This window comes from Salvelinus alpinus, chromosome 21 (genome assembly GCF_045679555.1).
Source record: "Salvelinus alpinus chromosome 21, SLU_Salpinus.1, whole genome shotgun sequence".
In the NCBI taxonomy this organism is placed as follows: Eukaryota; Metazoa; Chordata; class Actinopteri; order Salmoniformes; family Salmonidae; genus Salvelinus; species Salvelinus alpinus.
Genome location: NC_092106.1, coordinates 1,334,949 through 1,355,281, shown reverse-complemented (window position 1 = coordinate 1,355,281; position 20,333 = coordinate 1,334,949). Strand labels below are relative to the sequence as shown.

General features: G+C 44.1%; 1 protein-coding gene across 7 annotated transcripts in view; it reads left to right on the top strand.

Moving 5' to 3' along the window:
- LOC139547551 (protein furry homolog) overlaps positions 1–20,333 on the top strand; it is a 236,771-nt gene that overhangs the window by 108,852 nt on the left and 107,586 nt on the right. For all 7 annotated transcript variants that reach the window (XM_071356440.1, XM_071356436.1, XM_071356437.1 and 4 more), the window contains exons 20-22: positions 592–774; positions 1,236–1,322; positions 3,843–4,102. In XM_071356440.1, coding sequence (XP_071212541.1) covers positions 592–774; positions 1,236–1,322; positions 3,843–4,102 — 530 coding nt within the window. The remainder of the gene's footprint in view (positions 1–591; positions 775–1,235; positions 1,323–3,842; positions 4,103–20,333) is intronic.

The window sequence follows — 20,333 nt, the reverse complement described above, 5'->3', positions numbered from 1 at the left end:
TAAAGACTCTTGCAGGTGAGCTAGTCCAGTGTCACTTTGATTATGCCTGCACATTATGGTTCACCAGCAGCCCCAGAACATCTGAAGAATAAGCTACCAGGCAAACAAGCTTGTAAGAATTGTACTTGTATTCATGTACAAAAAAATAAATAAATAGGGACCACAATGGAAATAACAGTGTTGCTACAGTTATTGTTATTTGTGGTCATAAACATTATTTTGAGTTAATTGTATGAGGGGGAAGGGTGTTCGATTTATTTACAGTACAAGGGGAGGATCATATGAAAATATTTTTCATCTTGGGGAGGAGGGGTGCATTTTTGTTTATGACACTGGGTTGGACCCCCCACCCCACTGAAACAGAATTCAAAAACCGTGATAATGTTTTTATCAATGAACTTAAACCAAACCGACATATTTAAAAAAAGCACTAATCGCTCAGCACTAGTTTAAGGTAAGGGCATGGTTTCTGTTTCCTCAGAAAGGAATACAATGTGTCAATGTCCCTTCTAGTTCTGGCGCTGTTGTGAGTGCGCCCTGCTCTTCTATTGAGTTGTTGTTGTTTGCACCTGTGTCCGCTGTGTGTTGTAGCTGTTGCAGTTGGGCTCCAGCCAACGCGTGTCGGTGGAACACGGACCCCACTCCACAGTGCTGCACGCCATCGAGGGCCTGGCCTTGCTGCTGCTCTGCTCCTGTCAGCTCACAACGCGCAAACTGGCCATGGCAATCCTCCGGGAGATACGCTGCCTGTTCCTCGCCATCGGACAGGCGGAGGTAAGGGCGAGAGGGGGATTGTCAGAACGTGGGTTAAAATCGTTATTGTAAAATGCATTGTTCAAACGTGGCTGCGTAACCATAGGAACCACCACATCACACCCAAAAGGCTATTTCATGGACATGTAACTTGTGCAGAGCGTGAGACACTCCCATTCGTTTCATGAGAGGTATGCACTGCTCAGCGTAAAATGTCTTTATTCTTCTTCAAGAATTCAATGCATGTCTCACGCCCCGAGAGCGCTTGATAAAGTGGCTCGCGCTCTTCTCACGCTGTCAACAAGTTACAGGTCTAATGTAACAGCTAAAAAGCTCCCGTTTTCTCGAAGCCCCAGTGTAGCTCCATAGCAAAACCGGTTAACTGGAAAATTAACTGGAAAGTTAACCAGTAAATTGTGTGCTGGTTACGGAGTATTGGACCAGAGTTGGTTGAACATGATGGATTCTGTGATACCTTACAGGATGATGACAAACCCATGATAGAGGTCATGGACCAACTGAGCCTGGCGGTTCTGGAAAGTTTTGTCCATGTGGCAGCGTCAGATACGGTGAGCGTTTCTCTCTGTTGCACTCTCTCTCTCTCTCTCTGTGTGTGTGTGTGTGTGTGTGTGTGTGTGTTTTAGAGGGAGAACAGGAGGCAGAGGGTGGGGGTGGAGAGAGAGAGGGGAGACTGAAGGCCTCAATGTGTACTCATACAGTATAGCTTCTGTGTAAGTCTGGCTGCATTTTGCTCATCTAAGTAATCCACTTATTTTATGTACAATTTCTAACATTTCATAACTTTGTTATTACTCCAGACAGTGATTCAGGATGGGTATTACAGCCCAGTCCGCTTAACATACAGTGCATTCGGAAAGTATTCAGACCCCTTGACTTTTTCAAAATTTTGTTACGTTACAGCCTTATTCTAAAATTGACTAAATTGTTTCTTTTCCTCATCAATCTACATACAATACAAAGCAAAAACATTTTTTTGGAAGAAAAAAAATCACATTTACATAAGTATTCAGACCCTTTACTCAGTACTTTGTTCAAGCACCTTTGGCAGTGATTACAGCCTCGAGTCTTCTTGGGTATGACGCTACAAGCTTGGCACACCTGTATTTGGGGATTCCCTCCCATTCTTCTCTGCAGATCCTCTCAAGCTCTGTCAGGTTGGATGGGGAGCATCACTGCACAGCTATATTCAGGTCTCTCCAGAGATGTTCGATCAGATTCAAATTCGGGCTCTGGCTGGGCCACTCAAGGACATTCAGAGAACTCCTGCATTGTCGTGGTTGTGTGCTTAGGGTTGTTGTCCTATTGGAAGGTGAACCTTCACCCCCAGTCTAAGGTCCTGAGCGCTCTGGAGCAGGTTTTCATCAAGGATCTCTCTGTACTTTCATCTTTCCCTCAATACTGACTAGTTTCCCAGTCCCTGATGAAAAACATCCCCACAGCATAATGCTGTCACCACATTGCTTCACTGTAGGGATGGTGCCAGGTTTCCTCCAGACGTGACACTTGGCATTCAGGCCAAAGAGTTCAATCTTGGTTTCATCTGACAATATTGTAACGACCCTGGGTTTATAAGCGCGGAAATCGACTCTGCCGCTTGAGCATGCTTTTGCGGCACAGTCGATAGCGCGCCGGACCTCGGGCAAGAAGGTCGAGGGTTCGAGACCTGCTCCCTGCCTGTTTCATTACATTGGTGTCGGAAGTGATCGGACCTTGCATCCACGACAGTGCGTGTGCTTGGCCGGTGAGCGCGTTCCTGTAAGACGTAGAGTCGCAAGCTAGCGCGAGGACGCGCTCTTTGAAAGGAGGGAGTAGTATAACGACCCTGGGTTTATAAGCGCGGAAATCGACTCTGCCGCTTGAGCATGCTTTTGCGGCACAGTCGATAGCGCGCCGGACCTCGGGCAAGAAGGTCGAGGGTTCGAGACCTGCTCCCTGCCTGTTTCATTACAATATAATATTGTTTCTCATGTTCTGAGAGTCCTTTAGGTTCTTTTTGGCAAACTCCAAGCGGGCTGTTATGTGCCTTTTACTGAGGAGTGGTTTCCGTCTGGCCACTCTACCATAAAGGCCTGATTGGTGGAGTTTTGCAGAGATGATTGTCCTTTTGGAAGGTTCTCCCATCTCTAGAGAGATGGAGCTCTGTCAGAGTGACCATCGGGTACTTGGTCACCTCCCAGACCAAGGCCCTTCTCCACCAATTGCTCCGTTTGGCCAGCTCTAGGAAGAGTCTTGGTGGTTCCAAACTTCTTCCATTTAAGAATGATGGAGGCCACTGTGTTCTTGGGGACCTTCAATGCTGAAGACATTTTTTGGTACCCTTCCCTAGATCTGTGCCTCGACACAATCTTGTCTCGAAACTCTACAGACAATTCCTTCGACCTCATGGCTTGGTTTTTTCTCTGACATGCACTGTCAACTGTGGGACCTTATATAGACAGGTGTGTGCCTTTCCAACTCATGTCCAATCAATTGAATTTCCCAAAGGTGGACTTCAAAATCAAGCTGTAGAAACATCTCAAGGATGATCAATGGAAACAGAATGCACCTGAGAGCAATTTCGAGTCTCATAGCAAAGGTTCTGAATAGTTATGTAAATAAGGTTTCTGTTTTTTATTTTGTATACATTTGTACAAATTTCTGAAAACCTGTTTTTGCTTTGTCATTATAGAGTATTGTGTGTAGATTGATGAGGGGGAAAAAACGATTTCATACATTTTAGAATAGGTCTGTAACATCACAGAATGTGGGAAAAGTCAAGGGGTACTTTCCGAATGCACTTTTCCGTCAAGCGATCTGGTTAGCTTCCATTAATCACGTTAGTGATTTGTATGAACAATCTTCTCACTGATCATAGAATTGTGGATGGCAGTTTTAGCCTGGTTCTAGAACTGCAATTGAAATTCCAGTTGAACCTAAAAAAATTGCATACATTTTTTATGATTTCTAAAATAAACAGTCTATAGCCTTTAATTGTAATTGAAGATCATTTCCTGAATTGACTGAAACCTCTAACCCTCGACTTCTAACCCCTGACCCTCCTGTCTCCCAATCCCCAACCCCCTTTTTAGGCCACTCTTCCATTGGGCCACCAAGTGGACCTGCAATGGCTGCTTGAGTGGAACTCCATGCTGGTCAACAGCCACTATGACATCCGGAGCCCGTCCCACGTGTGGATCTTTGCCCAGTCGGTCAAGGACCCCTGGGTTCTCTGTCTCTACAGCCTGCTGCGCCAGGACCACCTGCCCAAACACTGCCCCACCGCCCTTAGCTACACCTGGTCCTACGTCTTCACACGCATGCAGCTGCTCATGCCCCTGGTGGACCCCACGTGAGTACTGCTAAGTTCTGTTCCTGATTGAATAGAACTTTATTGTCGCCAACCTGACACAACCCCATGTTGGATTTGATTTATTGTACAGATTGCGTACAGCACAGCCCCAGAGGATAACACATCAGAGTATTGAACAAAAGTTTATTTTACAATGTGGATCTTGATGTAAGAAGATAGATGGATAGATAATTCATAAAAATGAAATGGACAGCACTCTAAGGGGTGGTTTCCCAGACACAGAGTAGGCCTAGTCCTGTGCCCTTATCCACAAAGCATCTCCGATAAAGGTCCTAGGAATCCTTGTTTTTAGACACAAAAGAAATCTCAGCTCACAGTAGGATGTGAAGACACTGCCCAGACAAACTCTCAGCCAGGAGTAAAATAAACTGATAGAAGTTTTTCAGCTGGTAATCACAACAGTTTGAGGTACTGCAAAGAAAATATAGTGATGACTCTCAGTGACATTGTTGCAAATGATGGGGAATAACCAATCGCGATGAGGCATCGGCAGCTGTGAACTCTATAGCTCGCTTCAGACAACCACAGTGAATGTACATCAAATCTTGCAATGGTAAAACTTTTGATTGAACTTTGCCCACTCTTAATTCTTGCCCAATATGTTGGAATGCATAACCCATTTTTTTGGTACAAATTCAGATATTTTGAATAATGTGATATTGCACTGAATCATACAGTATGACTATTGCTAAACACATACTTTTTATAATATTACCGTTATATCAAAACATTTGCACTGGATATATATTTCTGGATATCTGACATGTTATTAGATATAAGGAGTAGACATGCTCCCATATACGCATGTCATTCATTTCATATACGGAGCTAGGATATTCTCCGTAATGGGACAGTTTGTACATGCATCCAATCTTGACCTCAGAAATCTCCCTTCTACTGTATGAGTCCAGGGAGATATCTGGGGTGAGATGCATACAAGACACGCACCTGATGCGCATGCACCCGCTTACATATTTGTAGAATATTCGATCTCCGGAAAGGGTAAGGGTCAACATGCTGACATATCTAAGCCTTTATACTTAGGTATGAATGAAGCCACATATTTTCTGAAATGTACCATATCCTTAGTCGTTACCTGATCATTTATGTATCCGTATTCCTTACATGATATGTAGTATTCATCCTGGGCTAAAAATGGGCTAAAGCTCATCAAATATTTTTTGACCTGTTCCGGCGGGCAAAAATCATTGTGCTTCTTCACATGAAGGTGACATATCTGAGCATACATTGGTACCATATTCAGTAGTAGGCTATATAAGGCATGGACAGGCAAACATCGTCATACATGTATTTAATCCAGGTTGCTATTTCCAAAGCACATCTCTACTATTTCTGTTTAAAAAATGCAGCATAGCAAATCCACATTTTTGTGTATGTGTACTTTACTTTACTATTTATATTGTTGACTACTTTTACTTCACTACATTCCTTAAGAAAATATTGTACTTTTTACTCCATAGATTTTCCTTGACACCCAAAAGTACACGTTACATTTTGAATGCTTATTAGCAGGACACGAAAATAGTCCAATTGAAGCACTTATCAACCAAACACAGCTGGTAAACCCTACTGCCTCTGATCTGGCGGACTCACTAAACACACACGCTTCATTTGTAAATGATGTCTGAATGTTGGAGTGTGCCCCTGACTATCTGTAAATAAAAAAATATATTTAAAAACATGTAAAAAATTATTTTTAAATTAGTGCCATCTGGTTTGTTTAATATAAGGAATTTTAAATTATTTATACTTTTACTTTTGATACTTAAGTATATTTTAAACCAAATACATTTGGACTTTTACTCAAGTAGATTTTGACTGGGTGACTTTTACTTTTACTTAAGTCATTTTCTATTAAGGTGTTTTATACTTTTACTCAAGTATGACAGTTGGGTACTTTTTCCACCATTGTATTTCTTTTTAAAGATAACAAAAGTTGCACACCCTCAATAGCCCTGACTGCCTGTTACGAAGCTGACTCAGTAGCACTCATCACAAATGCACATCATTTCATTTTCCCTTCTCAATTGTTTAGCACGTTTATGGTTCCCCATATCTGACGGACCTGCTCAATTCGGTCTTATGTAGCAACATTTGAAATTGTGTTTTTTTACAATGGATAAAAGTAGAGACAGAGCTATATCATACACTACAGTTGAGGAACAATGGGAAAGTAATTCTGCTTTGAAAATGGATAAACTTGCTAGCTAGCTAATGTTAGCTGGCTAGCTAGTTCAAATAATGACCATATCATATAGCTGACAACGTCTTCACTTTAGCTAATTTCTCTTCATTATTACAGAAAAATATACTCACAACAAGATCATTATTTACAAGTTAATGGTGAGCCAATTACAGAAAGTTTACTGTTCCGAGTGTGACGAAATAAAAGCAGGGCTTTCTACCTCAGAATGTTTGAACTTCGACACTGTCTCGTTGGCCTAATGTGATATCCTAATTTGAGTTGTTGTCCTAACGTTATATCCCAATTTGACTTTGGTGCAGGTCATGTTCTTTACTTTACCGTCTCCGGTAAACACATACACTTTGATTTAATTTGATATAGTATTTGTCACATGCACAGGATACAGAAGGTGTAGTGAAATGGTTACTTGCATAGTGGAGTCTTTTGTTTAGACATGTAGCCAGCTAGCTAGCTAAACAATGAACCATAATCACAACTTACAACGTTACTACCCTGCATGAATCTACAGGTAGCTAACCAACCAGGTTCAATGTTAGCTAGCTAACATTAGGTTGTAGCTAGCAATCAAATAGTTCTAAGATACGAATAATATTACTACACAGATTATACATGTTAGCTAGCGAGCCAGCCAGCTAACGATAGCTGGCTAGCTAAAAGTATGTTTTATCTTGAAATGAAAACGACTGACAAAATTTGAAACATAGCTACATTTTCAGATATTGTAACTAGACTTTTACCTGTATACATGGAACAACGCTTCTCCCTCTCTGTCTCAGATGCCGTGGTTGCCCTTAGTTTGAAGATGTAATCCGGAGACAGGTGTTTTATACAATAGCCTTCTGTGTGTTATCTTTTCGACTCCCTCTGCATATGTGCAATCAAACCCTTAGCTATCATACTCTAATTCCACCGGATATTCCACTGATTTCAAAACTTGGTTCTCCAGAAAGTGGAGAGCAACACTTTTGCAGTTCTACTACGTGATATCTTTTTTTTTTTAATTAATTTTTAAATTTTATCCCCTTTTCTCCCCAATTTTCGTGGTATCCAATCGCTAGTAATTACTATCTTGTCTCATCGCTACAACTCCCGTACGGGCTCGGGAGAGACGAAGGTCGAAAGTCATGCGTCCTCCGAAGCACAACCCAACCAAGCCGCACTGCTTCTTAACACAGCGCGCCTCCAACCCGGAAGCCAGCCGCACCAATGTGTCGGAGGAAACACCGTGCACCCGCCCCCCTCAGTTAGCGCGCACTGCGCCCGGCCCGCCACAGGAGTCGCTGGAGCGCGATGAGACAAGGATATCCCTACCGGCCAAACCCTCCCTAACCCGGACGACGCTAAGCCAATTGTGCGTCGCCCCACGGACCTCCCGGTCGCGGCCGGCTGCGACAGAGCCTGGGCGCGAACCCAGACTCTGGTGGCGCAGCATAGCACTGCGATGCAGTGCTCTAGACCACTGCGCCACCCGGGAGGCCACTACGTGATATCTTAAAAAAAAAATTGCTACACATACTGACCAGCGCATGTTATTGACAGAAGCGAGCCACATGGCAGACCAATCCGAACTCGTCTCTCGGCATGTCCAGCCCATCCATTATCTTAGCCAATCATGGCTAGCTTCATGGCTAGCTGGAAGGTTCCTGTCTTTTTCCGTGGATAAACTGAATACGCTCAAAATGTAACAATTTTATTTATATTTACAGATGGCATACAAGTTTGTTATTAAGGCACATGAAAGTTAACATATTCCAGAAGATTTTTCTGCCCAAAAAAAGCATTTTGATTTTTAGAAATTGTTTACGTTCAAATGCCCCTGTGAAGTAGTAACGTACGACATACGAGTACAACCCAAGTTAACAACAGTATATACAGTTGAAGTCGAGGGTTTACATACACCTTAGCTAAATAAATTGAGTTTAAATGTTTCACAATTCCTGACATTTAATCCTAGTAAAAATTCCCTGTTTTAGGTCAGTTAGGATCAACACTTTATGTTTAGAATGTGAAATGTCAGAATAATAGTAGAGAGAATGATTTATTTCAGCTTTTATTTCTTTCATCACATTCCCAGTGGGTCAGAAGTTTACATACACTCAATTAGTATTTGGTAGCATTGCCTTTAAATTGTTGGGTTGGGTCAAACATTTTGGGTACCCTTCCACAAGCTTCCCACAATAAGTTGGGTGAATTTTGGCCCATTCCTCCTGACAGAGCTGGTGTAACTGAGTCAGGTTTGTAGGCCTCCTTGCTCGCACACGCTTTTTCAGTTCTGCCCACACATTTTCTATAGGCTTGCGGTCAGGGCTTTGTGATGGCCACTCCAATATCTTGACTTTATTGTCCTTAAGCCATTTTGCCACAACTTTGGAAGTATGCTTGGGGTCATTGTCCATTTGGAAGACCCATTTGCGACCAAGCTTTAACTTCCTGACTGATGTCTTGAGATGTTGCTTCAATATATCCACATAATTTTTCTTTCTTCATGATGCCATCTATTTTGTGAAGTGCACCAGTCCCTCCTGCAGCAAAGCACCCCCACAACATGATGCTGTTTCCCCGTGCTTCACGGTTGGGATGGTGTTCTTCGGCTTGCAAGCCTCCCCCTTTTTCCTCCAAACATAACGATGGTCATTATGGCCAAACAGTTCTATTTTTGTTTCATCAGACCAGAGGACATTTCCCCAAAAAGTACGACCTTTGTCCCCATGTGCAGTTGCAAACCGTAATCTGGCTTTTTTATGGCAGTTTTGGAGCAGTGGCTTCTTCCTAGCTGAGCGGCCTTTCAGGTTATGTCGATATAGGACTCGTTTTACTATGGATATAGATACTTTTGTACCGGTTTCCTCCAGCATCTTCACAAGGGCCTTTGCTGTTGTTCTGGGATTGATTTGCACTTTTCGCATCAAAGTACGTTCATCTCTAGGAGATAGAACGTGCCTCCTTCCTGAGCGTTATGACGGCTGCGTGGTCCCATGGTGTTTATTCTTGCGTACTATTGTTTGTACAGATGAACGTGGTACCTTCAGGCGTTTGGAAATTGCTCCCAAGGATGAACCAGACTTGTGGAGGTCTACACATTTTTTTATGAGGTCTTGGCTGATTTCTTTGGATTTTCCCATGATGTCAAGGAAAGAGGCACTGAGTTTGAAGGTAGGCCTTGAAATACATCTACAGGTACACCTCCAATTGACTCAAATTGTCAATTAGCCTATCAGAAGCTTCTAAAGCCATGACATCATTTTCGGAAATTTTCCAAGCTGTTTAAAGGCACAGTAAACTTAGTGTATATAAACTTCTGACCCACTGGAATTGTGATACAGTGAATTATAAGTGAAATAATCTGTCTGTAAACAATTGTTGGAAAAATTACTTGTGTCATGCACAAAGTAGATGTCCTAACCAACTTGCCAAAACTACAGTTTGTTATCAACAAATTTGTGTAGTGGTTGAAAAACGATTTTTAATGACTCCAACCTAGGTGTATGTAGACTTCCGACTTCAACTCTATAACTTGACACTGGGAGGATAAACAACCTTCCAATTAATGGCATTGCATTTCTTCGCCGCTATTATATGATTGGTTACACAGTTTCTTCCGATATCAGTCTCCAGCAGATGGGAGAATCTGTAGACATGCAGAGAGAAAAGAACATACTGTTTGCCAGAATTCAGCCAGCCTTCACATATGTCCCATTTTCTGTTTTACACCTCCAGCAGAGGAATTACATTGTTGAGTGCATGTCATTCAGTTTCACTGGCATATAGTACTTTCTATGGATGGTCTTAAACTGCAGTAATTTACAGTGCATTCGGAAAGTATTTAGACACAATACCCCATAATGATACAGCAAAAACTGTTTTTTAGAAATTTGAAATATCACATTTACCTAAGTATTCAGACCCTTTACTCAGTACTTTGAAGCACTTTTGGCAGCGCATTCAGCCTCGAGTCTTCTCGGGTATGACGCTACAAGCTTGGCACACCTGTATTTGGGGACTTTCTCCCATTCTTCTCTGCAGATCCTCTCAAGCTCTGTCAGATTTGCATGGGGACCGTTGCTGCACAGTTATTTTCAGGTTTCCCCATCGATGTTCAATCGGGTTCAAGTCCGTGGTCTGGCTAGGCAACTCAAGGACATTCAGAGACTTGTACCGAAGCCACTCCTGCTTTGTCTTGGCTGTGTGCTTAGGGTTGTTGTCCTGTTGGAAGGTGAACCTTCACCCGAGTCTGAGGTCCTGAGCGCTCTGAAGCAGGTTTTCATCAAGGATCTCTCTGTACTTTGCTCCGTTCATCTTTCCCTCGATCCTGACTAGTCTCCCAGTCCCTGCCACTGAAAAACATCCCCTCAGCATGATGCTGCCACCACCATGCTTTACCGTAGGGATGGTGCCAGGTTTCCTCCAGACGTGACGCTTGGCATTCAGGTTAAAGAGTTTAATCTTGGTTTCATCAGACCAGAACATTTTGTTTCTCATGTTCTGAGGGTCTTTAGGTGCCTTTTAGCAAACTCCAAGCAGGCTGTCATGTGCCTTTTACTGACGAGCGGCTTCCGTCTGGCTACTCTACCATAAAGACCTGATTGGTGGACTGCTGCAGAGATGGTTGTCCTTCCGGAAGGTTCTCCCATCTCCACAGAGGAACTCTGTAGCTATATCAGAGTGACCATCGGGTTCTTGGTCACCTCCCTGACCAAGGTCCTTCTCCCTCGATTGCTCAGTTTGGCCAGGACGCCAGCTCTGGGAAGAATCTTGGTAGTTCCAATCTTCTTCCATTTAAGAATGATGGAGGCCACTGTCCTGATGATGGAGGCCACTGTCTTGGCCAGGTCGCAGTTGTAAATGAGAACTTTTTCTAAACTGGCCTACCTGGTTAAATAAAGGTGAAAAAAAAGAAGAAAAAAATGTTCTTGGGGACCTTCAATGCTGCAGAAATGTTTTGGTACCCTTCCCCAGATCTGTGCCTTGACAGAATCCTGTCTCGAAACTATACATACAATTGTTTTGAGCAGATGGCTCGGTTTTTGCTCTGACATGCACTGTCAACTGTGGGACCTTATATAGACAGGTGTGTGCCTTTCCAACTCATGTCCAATTAGTTGAATTTAGCACATGTGGACTCCAATCAAGTTGTAGAAACATCTCAAGGATGATCAATGGAAACAGGATGCCATAGCAAAGGGTTTAAATACTTATGTAAATATGATATTTCAGTTTTTTATTTTGAATAAATGTGCAAAATTTCTAAAACCTGTTTTCTTTTTGTCATTATGGGGTATTGTGTGTAGATTGTTGAGTTACTCCACCTCAATAATTGCATTTGGCGAATCGCTCGGCACACGCATACTCAGGCTGACTTGCTCTTGTTAAGGCAAATGAGAAATAAGTGCACACAGGTTATCCGGAAGGCCAAAGTTAGTTACTTTAAGGAGCAGTTCTCTCTCTGTGGGTCTAACCCCAAGAAATTCTGGAAAATGGTAAAAGACCTGGAGAATAAACCCTCCTCACAGCTGCCCATGTCCCTTAAAGTTAATGATGGGGTTGTTACTGACAAGAAGCACATGGCTGAGCTCTTTAATCACCACTTCGTTAAGGCAGGATTTCTATTTGACTCAGCCATGCCTCCTTGCCTGTCCAACATTTCCTCATCTCCCACGACTAGCACTGAATGCGACTAGCCCTGATGCTTCTCCCTCTTTTTCCCTGGCCCCACTACAAAGTTCCTCCCTGTAGGCGGTCACTGAGTCTGAGATGATAATGGAGCTCCTTAAACTTGACCCCAAAAAACATCTAGGTCAGACCCTTTCTTCTTTAAGGTTGCTGCCCCTATAATCGCCAAGCCTATCTCTGACCTTTTTAATCTGTCTCTCCTCTCTGGGAAGGTTCCCATTGCTTGGAAGGCAGCCACGGTTCATCCTTTATTTAAAGGGGAGATCAAGTTGATTCTAACTGTTATAGGCCTATTTCTATTTTTCCCTGTTTATCAAAAGTGTTGGAGAAACTTGTCAATAATCAACTGACTGGCTTTCTTGATGTCTATAGTATTCTCTCTGGTATGCAATCTGGTTTCCGCTCAGGTTATGAATGTGTCACTGCAACCTTAAAGGTCCTCAATGATGTCACCATTGCCCTTGATTCTAAGCAATGTTGTGCTGCTATTTTAATTGACTTGGCCAAAGCTTTTGATACGGTAGACCATTTCATTCTTGTAGGCCGGCTAAGGACTATTGGTGTCTCTGAGGGGTCTTTGGCCTGGTTTGCTAACTACCTCTCTCAAAGAGTGCAGCGTATAAAGTCAGAACATCTGCTGTCTCAGCCACTGCCTGTCACCAAGGGTGTACCCCAAGGCTCGATCCTAGGCCCCACGCTCTTCTCAATTTACATCAACAACATAGCTCAGGCAGTAGGAAGCTCTCTCATCCGTTTATATGCAGATGATACAGTCTTACACTCAGCTAGCCCCTCCCCAGATTTTGTGTTAAACGCTCTACAACAAAGCTTTCTTAGTGACCAACAAGCTTTCTCTGCCCTTAACCTTGTTCTGAACACCTCCAAACCAAAGGTCATGTGGTAAGAAGAATGCCCCTATCCCAGCCGGTGTGATTACTACCGCTGAGGGTTTAAAGCTTGAGATAGTCACCTAATACAAGTACTTGGGAGTATGGCTAGACGGTACACTGTCCTTCCCTTAGCACATATCCAAGCTGCAGGCTAAGGTTAAATCTATACTTTCCTCTATCGTAATTGCTCCTCTTTCACCCCAGCTGCCTAACTAACCCTGATTCAGATGACTATCCAACCCATGCTATATTACGGAGACGTAATTTATAGACCGACAGGTAACGGTGCTCTCGAGCGGCTAGATTTGCCACCAATTCTCGTTATAGGACACATCACTGAACTCTATACTCCTCTGTAAACTGGTCATCTCTGTAAACCTGTCGCAAGACCCACTGGTTGATGCTTATTTATAAACCCCTCTGTAGCCTCACTCCCCCCTAACTGAGATATCTACTGCAGCCCTCATCTTCCACATACAACACCCGTCCTGCCAGTCACATTCTGTTAAAGGTCGCAAAAGCACACACATCCCTGGGCTGCTCGTCTTTTCAGTTCGCTGCAGCTAGCGACTGGAATGAGCTGCAACAAACACTCAAACTGGACAGTTTTATCTCAATCTTCTTCATTCAAAGACTCAATCATGGAAACTCTTACCGACAGTTGTGGCTGCTTTGCATGATGTATTGTTGTCTCTACCTTCTTGTCTTTTGTGCTGTTGTCTGTGCCCAATAATGTTTGTACCCTGTTTTGTTCTGCTACCATGTTGTGCTGCTGCCATTTTGTGTTGTGTATGTTTCCATGTGTATGTTGTGCTGCTGCCATCCTCTTTTCGACTCCGTCTGCATATTTGCAATCAAACGGCAGAATTTTTCTCCATCTTCTTAGCTATCATACTCGAATTCCAATGATTTCAAAACCCGGTCCTCCAGAAAGTGGAGGGCAACACTTATAGTTCTACTACGTGATATCTTTCAAAAAAAGCTGTGTTAGAAAGGATTACCTACACATACTGACCAGCTCATATTATAGACCGAAGCGTGCTACATGGCAGACCAATCTGAACTCATCTCTCGGCATGTCCAGCGCACTCATTATCTCAGCCAATCATGGCTAGCGGGAAGGTTTCTTACTTTTTCCGTGGCACAACCAACTAGGCTCCTAATTTAACAAATGTAGTCGTATTTACAGATGGCATACACGTTTTTTATTAAGGCACATGAAAGTTCATAGGTTCCAGAAGGCATTTCTGCCACAAAACGCAGTTTTGATCAAATAAAAAAGTTTACGTTCAAATGGAGCTCCTGTAAAGTATTGACGTGCGACATACGCCTAGTTTCCTGAAACTAGTCACATATACACAACTGAAATATTTGATTATTTCATAGTAATTCACTTTTTTCTATTGATGTGTACCCAATGTGGACCTGAAATAGACAATTTAATGGTTTTTATGTTTTGGCAATTGGATATTCACCATTTTTGGCTTTGGAATGTCCATTGTCTGTTCACACTGCTATGCTTTATCTTGGCCAGGTCGCAGTTGCAAATGAGAACTTGTTCTCAACTAGCCTACCTGGTTAAATAAAGGTTAAATTAAAAAATATTTAAAAAAAATAATAATTAAAAAGCTCTATAATAATTTTAATGTCAGTATTTCGTAATGCATTTATTTACAAAAATAACCAAAATCTATTTTTTTTATAAATAAAATATAATCTAAGCAAAAGAGAATCAACCTCAAAATGCACTAATTGCTCAGCACTAGGCACCTCAAAGGAAATATAGTGATTACGCTCGTTGACATTGTTGGAAATGATGGGGAACAACCAATCATGATGAGGCATCGCCAAGGGTCAACTCTATAGCACGCTTCAGACAACCACGTACATAAAATGTTGCAATGGGAAAACGTTTGATCTAATTTTCACCTGACACCATCAATGTGCCTACTCTTAATTACTGTCTAATATGTTGCCATGCATATGTACTACCATTCAAAAGTTTGGGCTCAATTAGAAATGTCCTTGTTTTTGAAAGAAAAGCAAATTTTTTGCCCATTAAAATAGCAGAATATCTACATCTACATTACATACATTTTTTTATTTAACCTTTATTTAACTTGGCAAGTCAGTTCAGAACAAATTCTTATTTACAATGACGGCCTAGGAACAGTGGGTTAACTGCCTTGTTCAGGGGGAGAACGACAGATTTTTACCTTGTCATCTCGGGGATTCGATCTAGCAACCTTTCATACACGGCTGTGACTAACCGAAGAGAATTCTCTCGGGAGGTAATACGGTCGGCATTTAATTGTTAGGTATTCTAGGTCTGGTGAAAAAAATTACTTGAGTTTCTGTACGTTATCACAATCACACCATGAGTTGTTAACCCTTTCATGCGTGAGTTCCAAATATCTCTAACGGTCGCCTCAGCGTGAGTTTTTTTATGCACGTGATGTGAGAACGATCTCTCCATTCCAGAATGTGATTGTTACGTAACAGTACCTTTAATCCGCGCTGCTCTCAAATCCAAGCACGCAGCCTGTTTTTATTTGTAGGCTGTTTTCAACTTGTCAATTTTTTATTATTTTCTAACAAGTTTTTTATTTTCTAATAACAGTTTGAATTGAGGTGTGTTACGCCTCATTCATTCACATAAAAGTAGTCATTTTTTGTTTTGTGGCCCAAATTATTTTGACATTTCTGACCCAGACAAAATTCCCCAAACACTTCCCAATTGTTTGTGCAGTTCTGTAGACATTTGCTCATCTCCCGTCCTGCATACACGTGTTCACGTTTTCCGTCTGTTGCCTGCATCGCAATCAAAGTTGTTTTCGTTACCAATAATAACTTTGGAAATGTGTGCGTTTCTATCTAGTAAGTGCCTTATTACGTTATAATAGTTTCTGCATTGTAACGATTCTCTAGCTCTTCCTCCTCCTCGGACGAGGAGAGGAGAAAGGGATCTGAAGACCAATGTGCAGCGAGGTATGATGCCATAATGAGTTTATTAAATTAAAGACGAAACACGAAGAACACTTGAATAACTTACAAAATAACAAAACGAAGTCAACAGACCTGAACAAACAAACTTACATATACACGAAGAACGCATGAACAGGAACAGACTACATAAAACGAACGAACAAACCGAAACAGTCCCGTGTGGTGCACAGACACAGACACGGAAGACAATCACCCACAAACAAACAGTGTGAACAGCCAACCTATATATGGTTCTCAATCAGAGGAAAACGTCAAACACCTGTCTCTGATTGAGAACCATATAAGGCTAATTACAAGTGACCTAAACATAGAAACACAAAACATAGAATGCCCACCCCAACTCACGCCCTGACCAACTAAACACATACAAAAATAACATAAAACAGGTCAGGAACGTGACAGAACCCCCCCCCCCCTCAAGGTATGAGCACCGGAATGAGGGGCAACACCGGAATGAGGGGCAACACCAGAATGAGGGGCAACACCAGAATGAGTGGCAACACCAGAATGAGTGGCAACACCAGAATGAGGGGCAACACCAGAATGAGGGGCAACACCAGAATGAGGGGCAACACCAGAATGACTGGCGGATCCTGGCTGGCTGGCTCTGGCGGATCCTGGCTGGCTGGCTCTGGCGGATCCTGGCTGGCTGGCTCTGGCGGATCCTGGCTGGCTGGCTCTGGCGGATCCTGGCTGGCTGGCTCTGGCGGATCCTGGCTGGCTGGCTCTGGCGGATCCTGGCTGGATGACGGCTCTGGCGGATCCTGGCTGGATGACGGCTCTGGCGGATCCTGGCTGGATGACGGCTCTGGCGGATCCTGGCTGGCTGATGGCTTAATGCTTGATGACGGCTCTGGCTGGTCATGGCTGGATGACGGCTCTGGCTGGTCATGGCTCGCTGACGGCTCTGGCTGGTCATGGCTCGCTGACGGCTCTTGCTGATCCTGTCTGGCGGAAGGCTCTGGCTGCTCCTTTCTGGCGGAAAGCTCTGTAGGCTCAAGGCAGACGGGCGGCTTTGCAGGCTCATGGCAGACGGACAGTTCAGACGGCGTTGGGCAGACGGACAGTTCAGGCGCCGCTGGGCAGACGGGCAGTTCAGGCGCCGTTGGGCAGACGGCAGACTCTGGCCGGCTGAGACGCACTGTAGGCCTGGTGCGTGGTACCGGAACTGGAGGTACCGGGCTAAAGACACGCACCTTCAGGCTAGTGCGGGGAACAACAACAGGGCACACTGGACTCTCAAGGCGTACTATAGGCCTGGTGCGTGGTACCGGCACTGGTGTTACCGGGCTGAGGGCATGCACATCAGGGCGAGTACGGGGAGAAGGAACAGTGCGTACAGGGCTCTGGAGACGCACAGGAGGCTTGGTGCGTGGTGCCGGGACTGGAGGCACTGGGCTGAAGACACGCACCACAGGGCTAGTGCGTGGAGGAGGAACAGGGCTCTGGAGACGCACTGGAAGCCTGGTGCGTGGTGTAGGCACTGGTGGTACTGGCCTGGAGCGGGGAGGTGGCGCCGGAAATACCGGACCGTGCAGGCGTACTGGCTCCCTTGAGCACTGAGCCTGCCCAACCTTACCTGGTTGTATGCTCCCCGTCGCCCGACCAGTGCGGGGAGGTGGAATAACCCGCACCGGGCTATGTAGGCGAACCGGGGACACCATGCGTAAGGCTGGTGCCATGTAAGCCGGCCCGAGGAGACGCACTGGTGGCCAGATATGTAGGGCCGGCTTCATGACATCCGGCTCAATACTCAGTCTAGCCCTGCCAGTGCGGGGAGGTGGAATAACCCGCACCGGGCTATGCACACGTACAGGAGACACCGTGCGCTCTACTGCGTAACACGGTGTCTGCCCGTACTCTCGCTCTCCACGGTAAGTACAGGGAGTAGGCGCAGGTTTCCTACCTGACTTCGCCACTCTCCCTTTAAGCCCCCCCCCCCCCCCAAGACATTTTTGGGGTTTACTCACAGGCTTCCTACCGCGTCGTCGTGCTGCCTCCATTCGCCGGTATCCCTCCTCGCACTGCGCCAGAGAATCCCAGGCGGGCTCCGGCACTCGCCCTAGGTCGATCGACCACCTGTCGATCTCCTCCCACGTAGTGTAGCCCAGATCCTTTTCCTGCTTCCGCGCTAGCTCCTCATATCGCCGCCTCTCTGCTTTCGCTGCCTCCAGCTCAGCTTTGGGGCGGCGATATTCTCCTGGTTGAGCACAGGGTCCTTTTCCGTCCAATATTTCCTCCCATGTCCACGAGTCCTGGTTACTTTGTTGCGCTCTCCCACGCTGCTTGGTCCTAGGTGGGTGGGTGATTCTGTAACGATTCTCTAGCTCTTCCTCCTCCTCGGACGAGGAGAGGAGAAAGGGATCTGAAGACCAATGTGCAGCGAGGTATGATGCCATAATGAATTTATTAAATTAAAGACGAAACACGAAGAACACTTGAATAACTTACAAAATAACAAAACGAAGTCAACAGACCTGAACAAACGAACTTACATATACACGAAGAACGCATGTACAGGAACAGACTACATAAAACGAACGAACAAACCGAAACAGTCCCGTGTGGTGCACAGACACAGACACGGAAGACAATCACCCACAAACAAACAGTGTGAACAGCCAACCTATATATGGTTCTCAATCAGAGGAAAACGTCAAACACCTGTCTCTGATTGAGAACCATATAAGGCTAATTACAAGTGACCTAAACATAGAAACACAAAACATAGAATGCCCACCCCAACTCACGCCCTGACCAACTAAACACATACAAAAATAACATAAAACAGGTCAGGAACGTGACATGCATGTCGTTTCTACTGTAGCATAATGTTTTTGTGTATAGTTTTTGTGTATATTTTTGTGTATACCACGGACACGCGATGTAACGTTACTCATTTCATAACCTTTATGGCGTTCGACTCAATGCTTAGGTAGCTAGCTACATTATTCTATGAGCTCTGGAAAACAATGCTAATTGCGTCAGAGAAGTATTAGCATGTGTTTTTTATTTTGAAGCTACCCTGGCCTTATGACTCCCAAGTGGCACAGCGTCTCAGTGCTAGAGGCGTCACTACAGACACCCATGTTCAAATCCAGACTGCGTTTCTATCAAAGTAAGTGCCTTATTACGTTATAATAGTTTCTGTGTGTCGTGTTATACCGTTTCTACTGTAGCTCACTGTATGTATGGAGCATAATATATTTGTGTATATTCCTTATAACCGCGGACACGCGAGGTAACGTTACTCATTTCATAACCTTTATGGTGTTATATTCAATCGTGCTTATGTAGCTAGTTACATTCTTCTATTAGTTCTGTAGAACAATTCTAGTTTCGTCAGAAGTATTGGCTTGTTGTATTTTGAAGCTACCCTGGAAATATTTTTAAATATCTTATACCACTTGGTCGTTTTCTGAGTGCATTCCACAAAGCTGTTTATCATGTCCTCCTTATCCACTGCCCCCATTTTGAGGTTATAGTCAAGCACTCAGTCTGGTTTGATGTTTCTCTCTCCCGTCAGGTGGTCCATCTTCCCTGTGGCCGACATGGTTGCTGTATGGACAGTGGAGAGGACATGGATGTCTCGTTTGTCACGGCACTTTGCTGCCAGCTGTTGACATTTTTTATTTTAGTATAACGGGTCATTTAGGATGGCAGTAGCGTTGTTGATGAAATGCAGTCATAGCAGCAGAACTAGGAAGCAGTCTTGGGAAAAGAGGGTGGCAAAGAAGGGAGTTGCAAACATAGGATCTCTGCTCCAGTATTCTCTTAGGGAGTTCTTCTTTACTATCCCCATGAGAAGGACTGTCACCAAGAAGGTATACATTTCACTAATTGTGGTTGTCCCCCCCACTCCTGGCTCTCTCTTCTCCTGTAGCTCCAAGGCATAGCGATTGGTCTCTGCTATGTCTCCCACCAGCTCCTCTGTCAGAAACAACTTGAAGCACTGCCTCAGATGGAAATGGCAAGGGACGTTGCACTCCAGACTGGGACTCATCAACGCAAACAGCAGGGCCAGCCTTTCAGCTACCATAGAACTCCTGGACTTCATCCACTATCGGTCTGCCTCCATCACCACCAGCATCTTCAAATGGAACTAGGACTGTGTCAGTGGACAAGGGGTCCTCAGATTCAGGGTTCTCAATGGCTGGGGGGCAGCTCCTCACTGTAACTGTCAGAATCTGATTCCTGACTTTCAGATTTTTTTAAATCTTCATAATTTCCCACATTTGTGAGTTGTCTCCTTTTGAAAGACATTGCTAATGCTACAGGTTAGCTCATTAGCTACATACATAAACAACAACACTGAATGGCTCAGAGTGAGAGGTTACATGATTTACTGCCTGCACACGCCATTTTTATCAATAAATCACTATCAGAAAATGTTTTGTGTGGTATTATTGATATATTT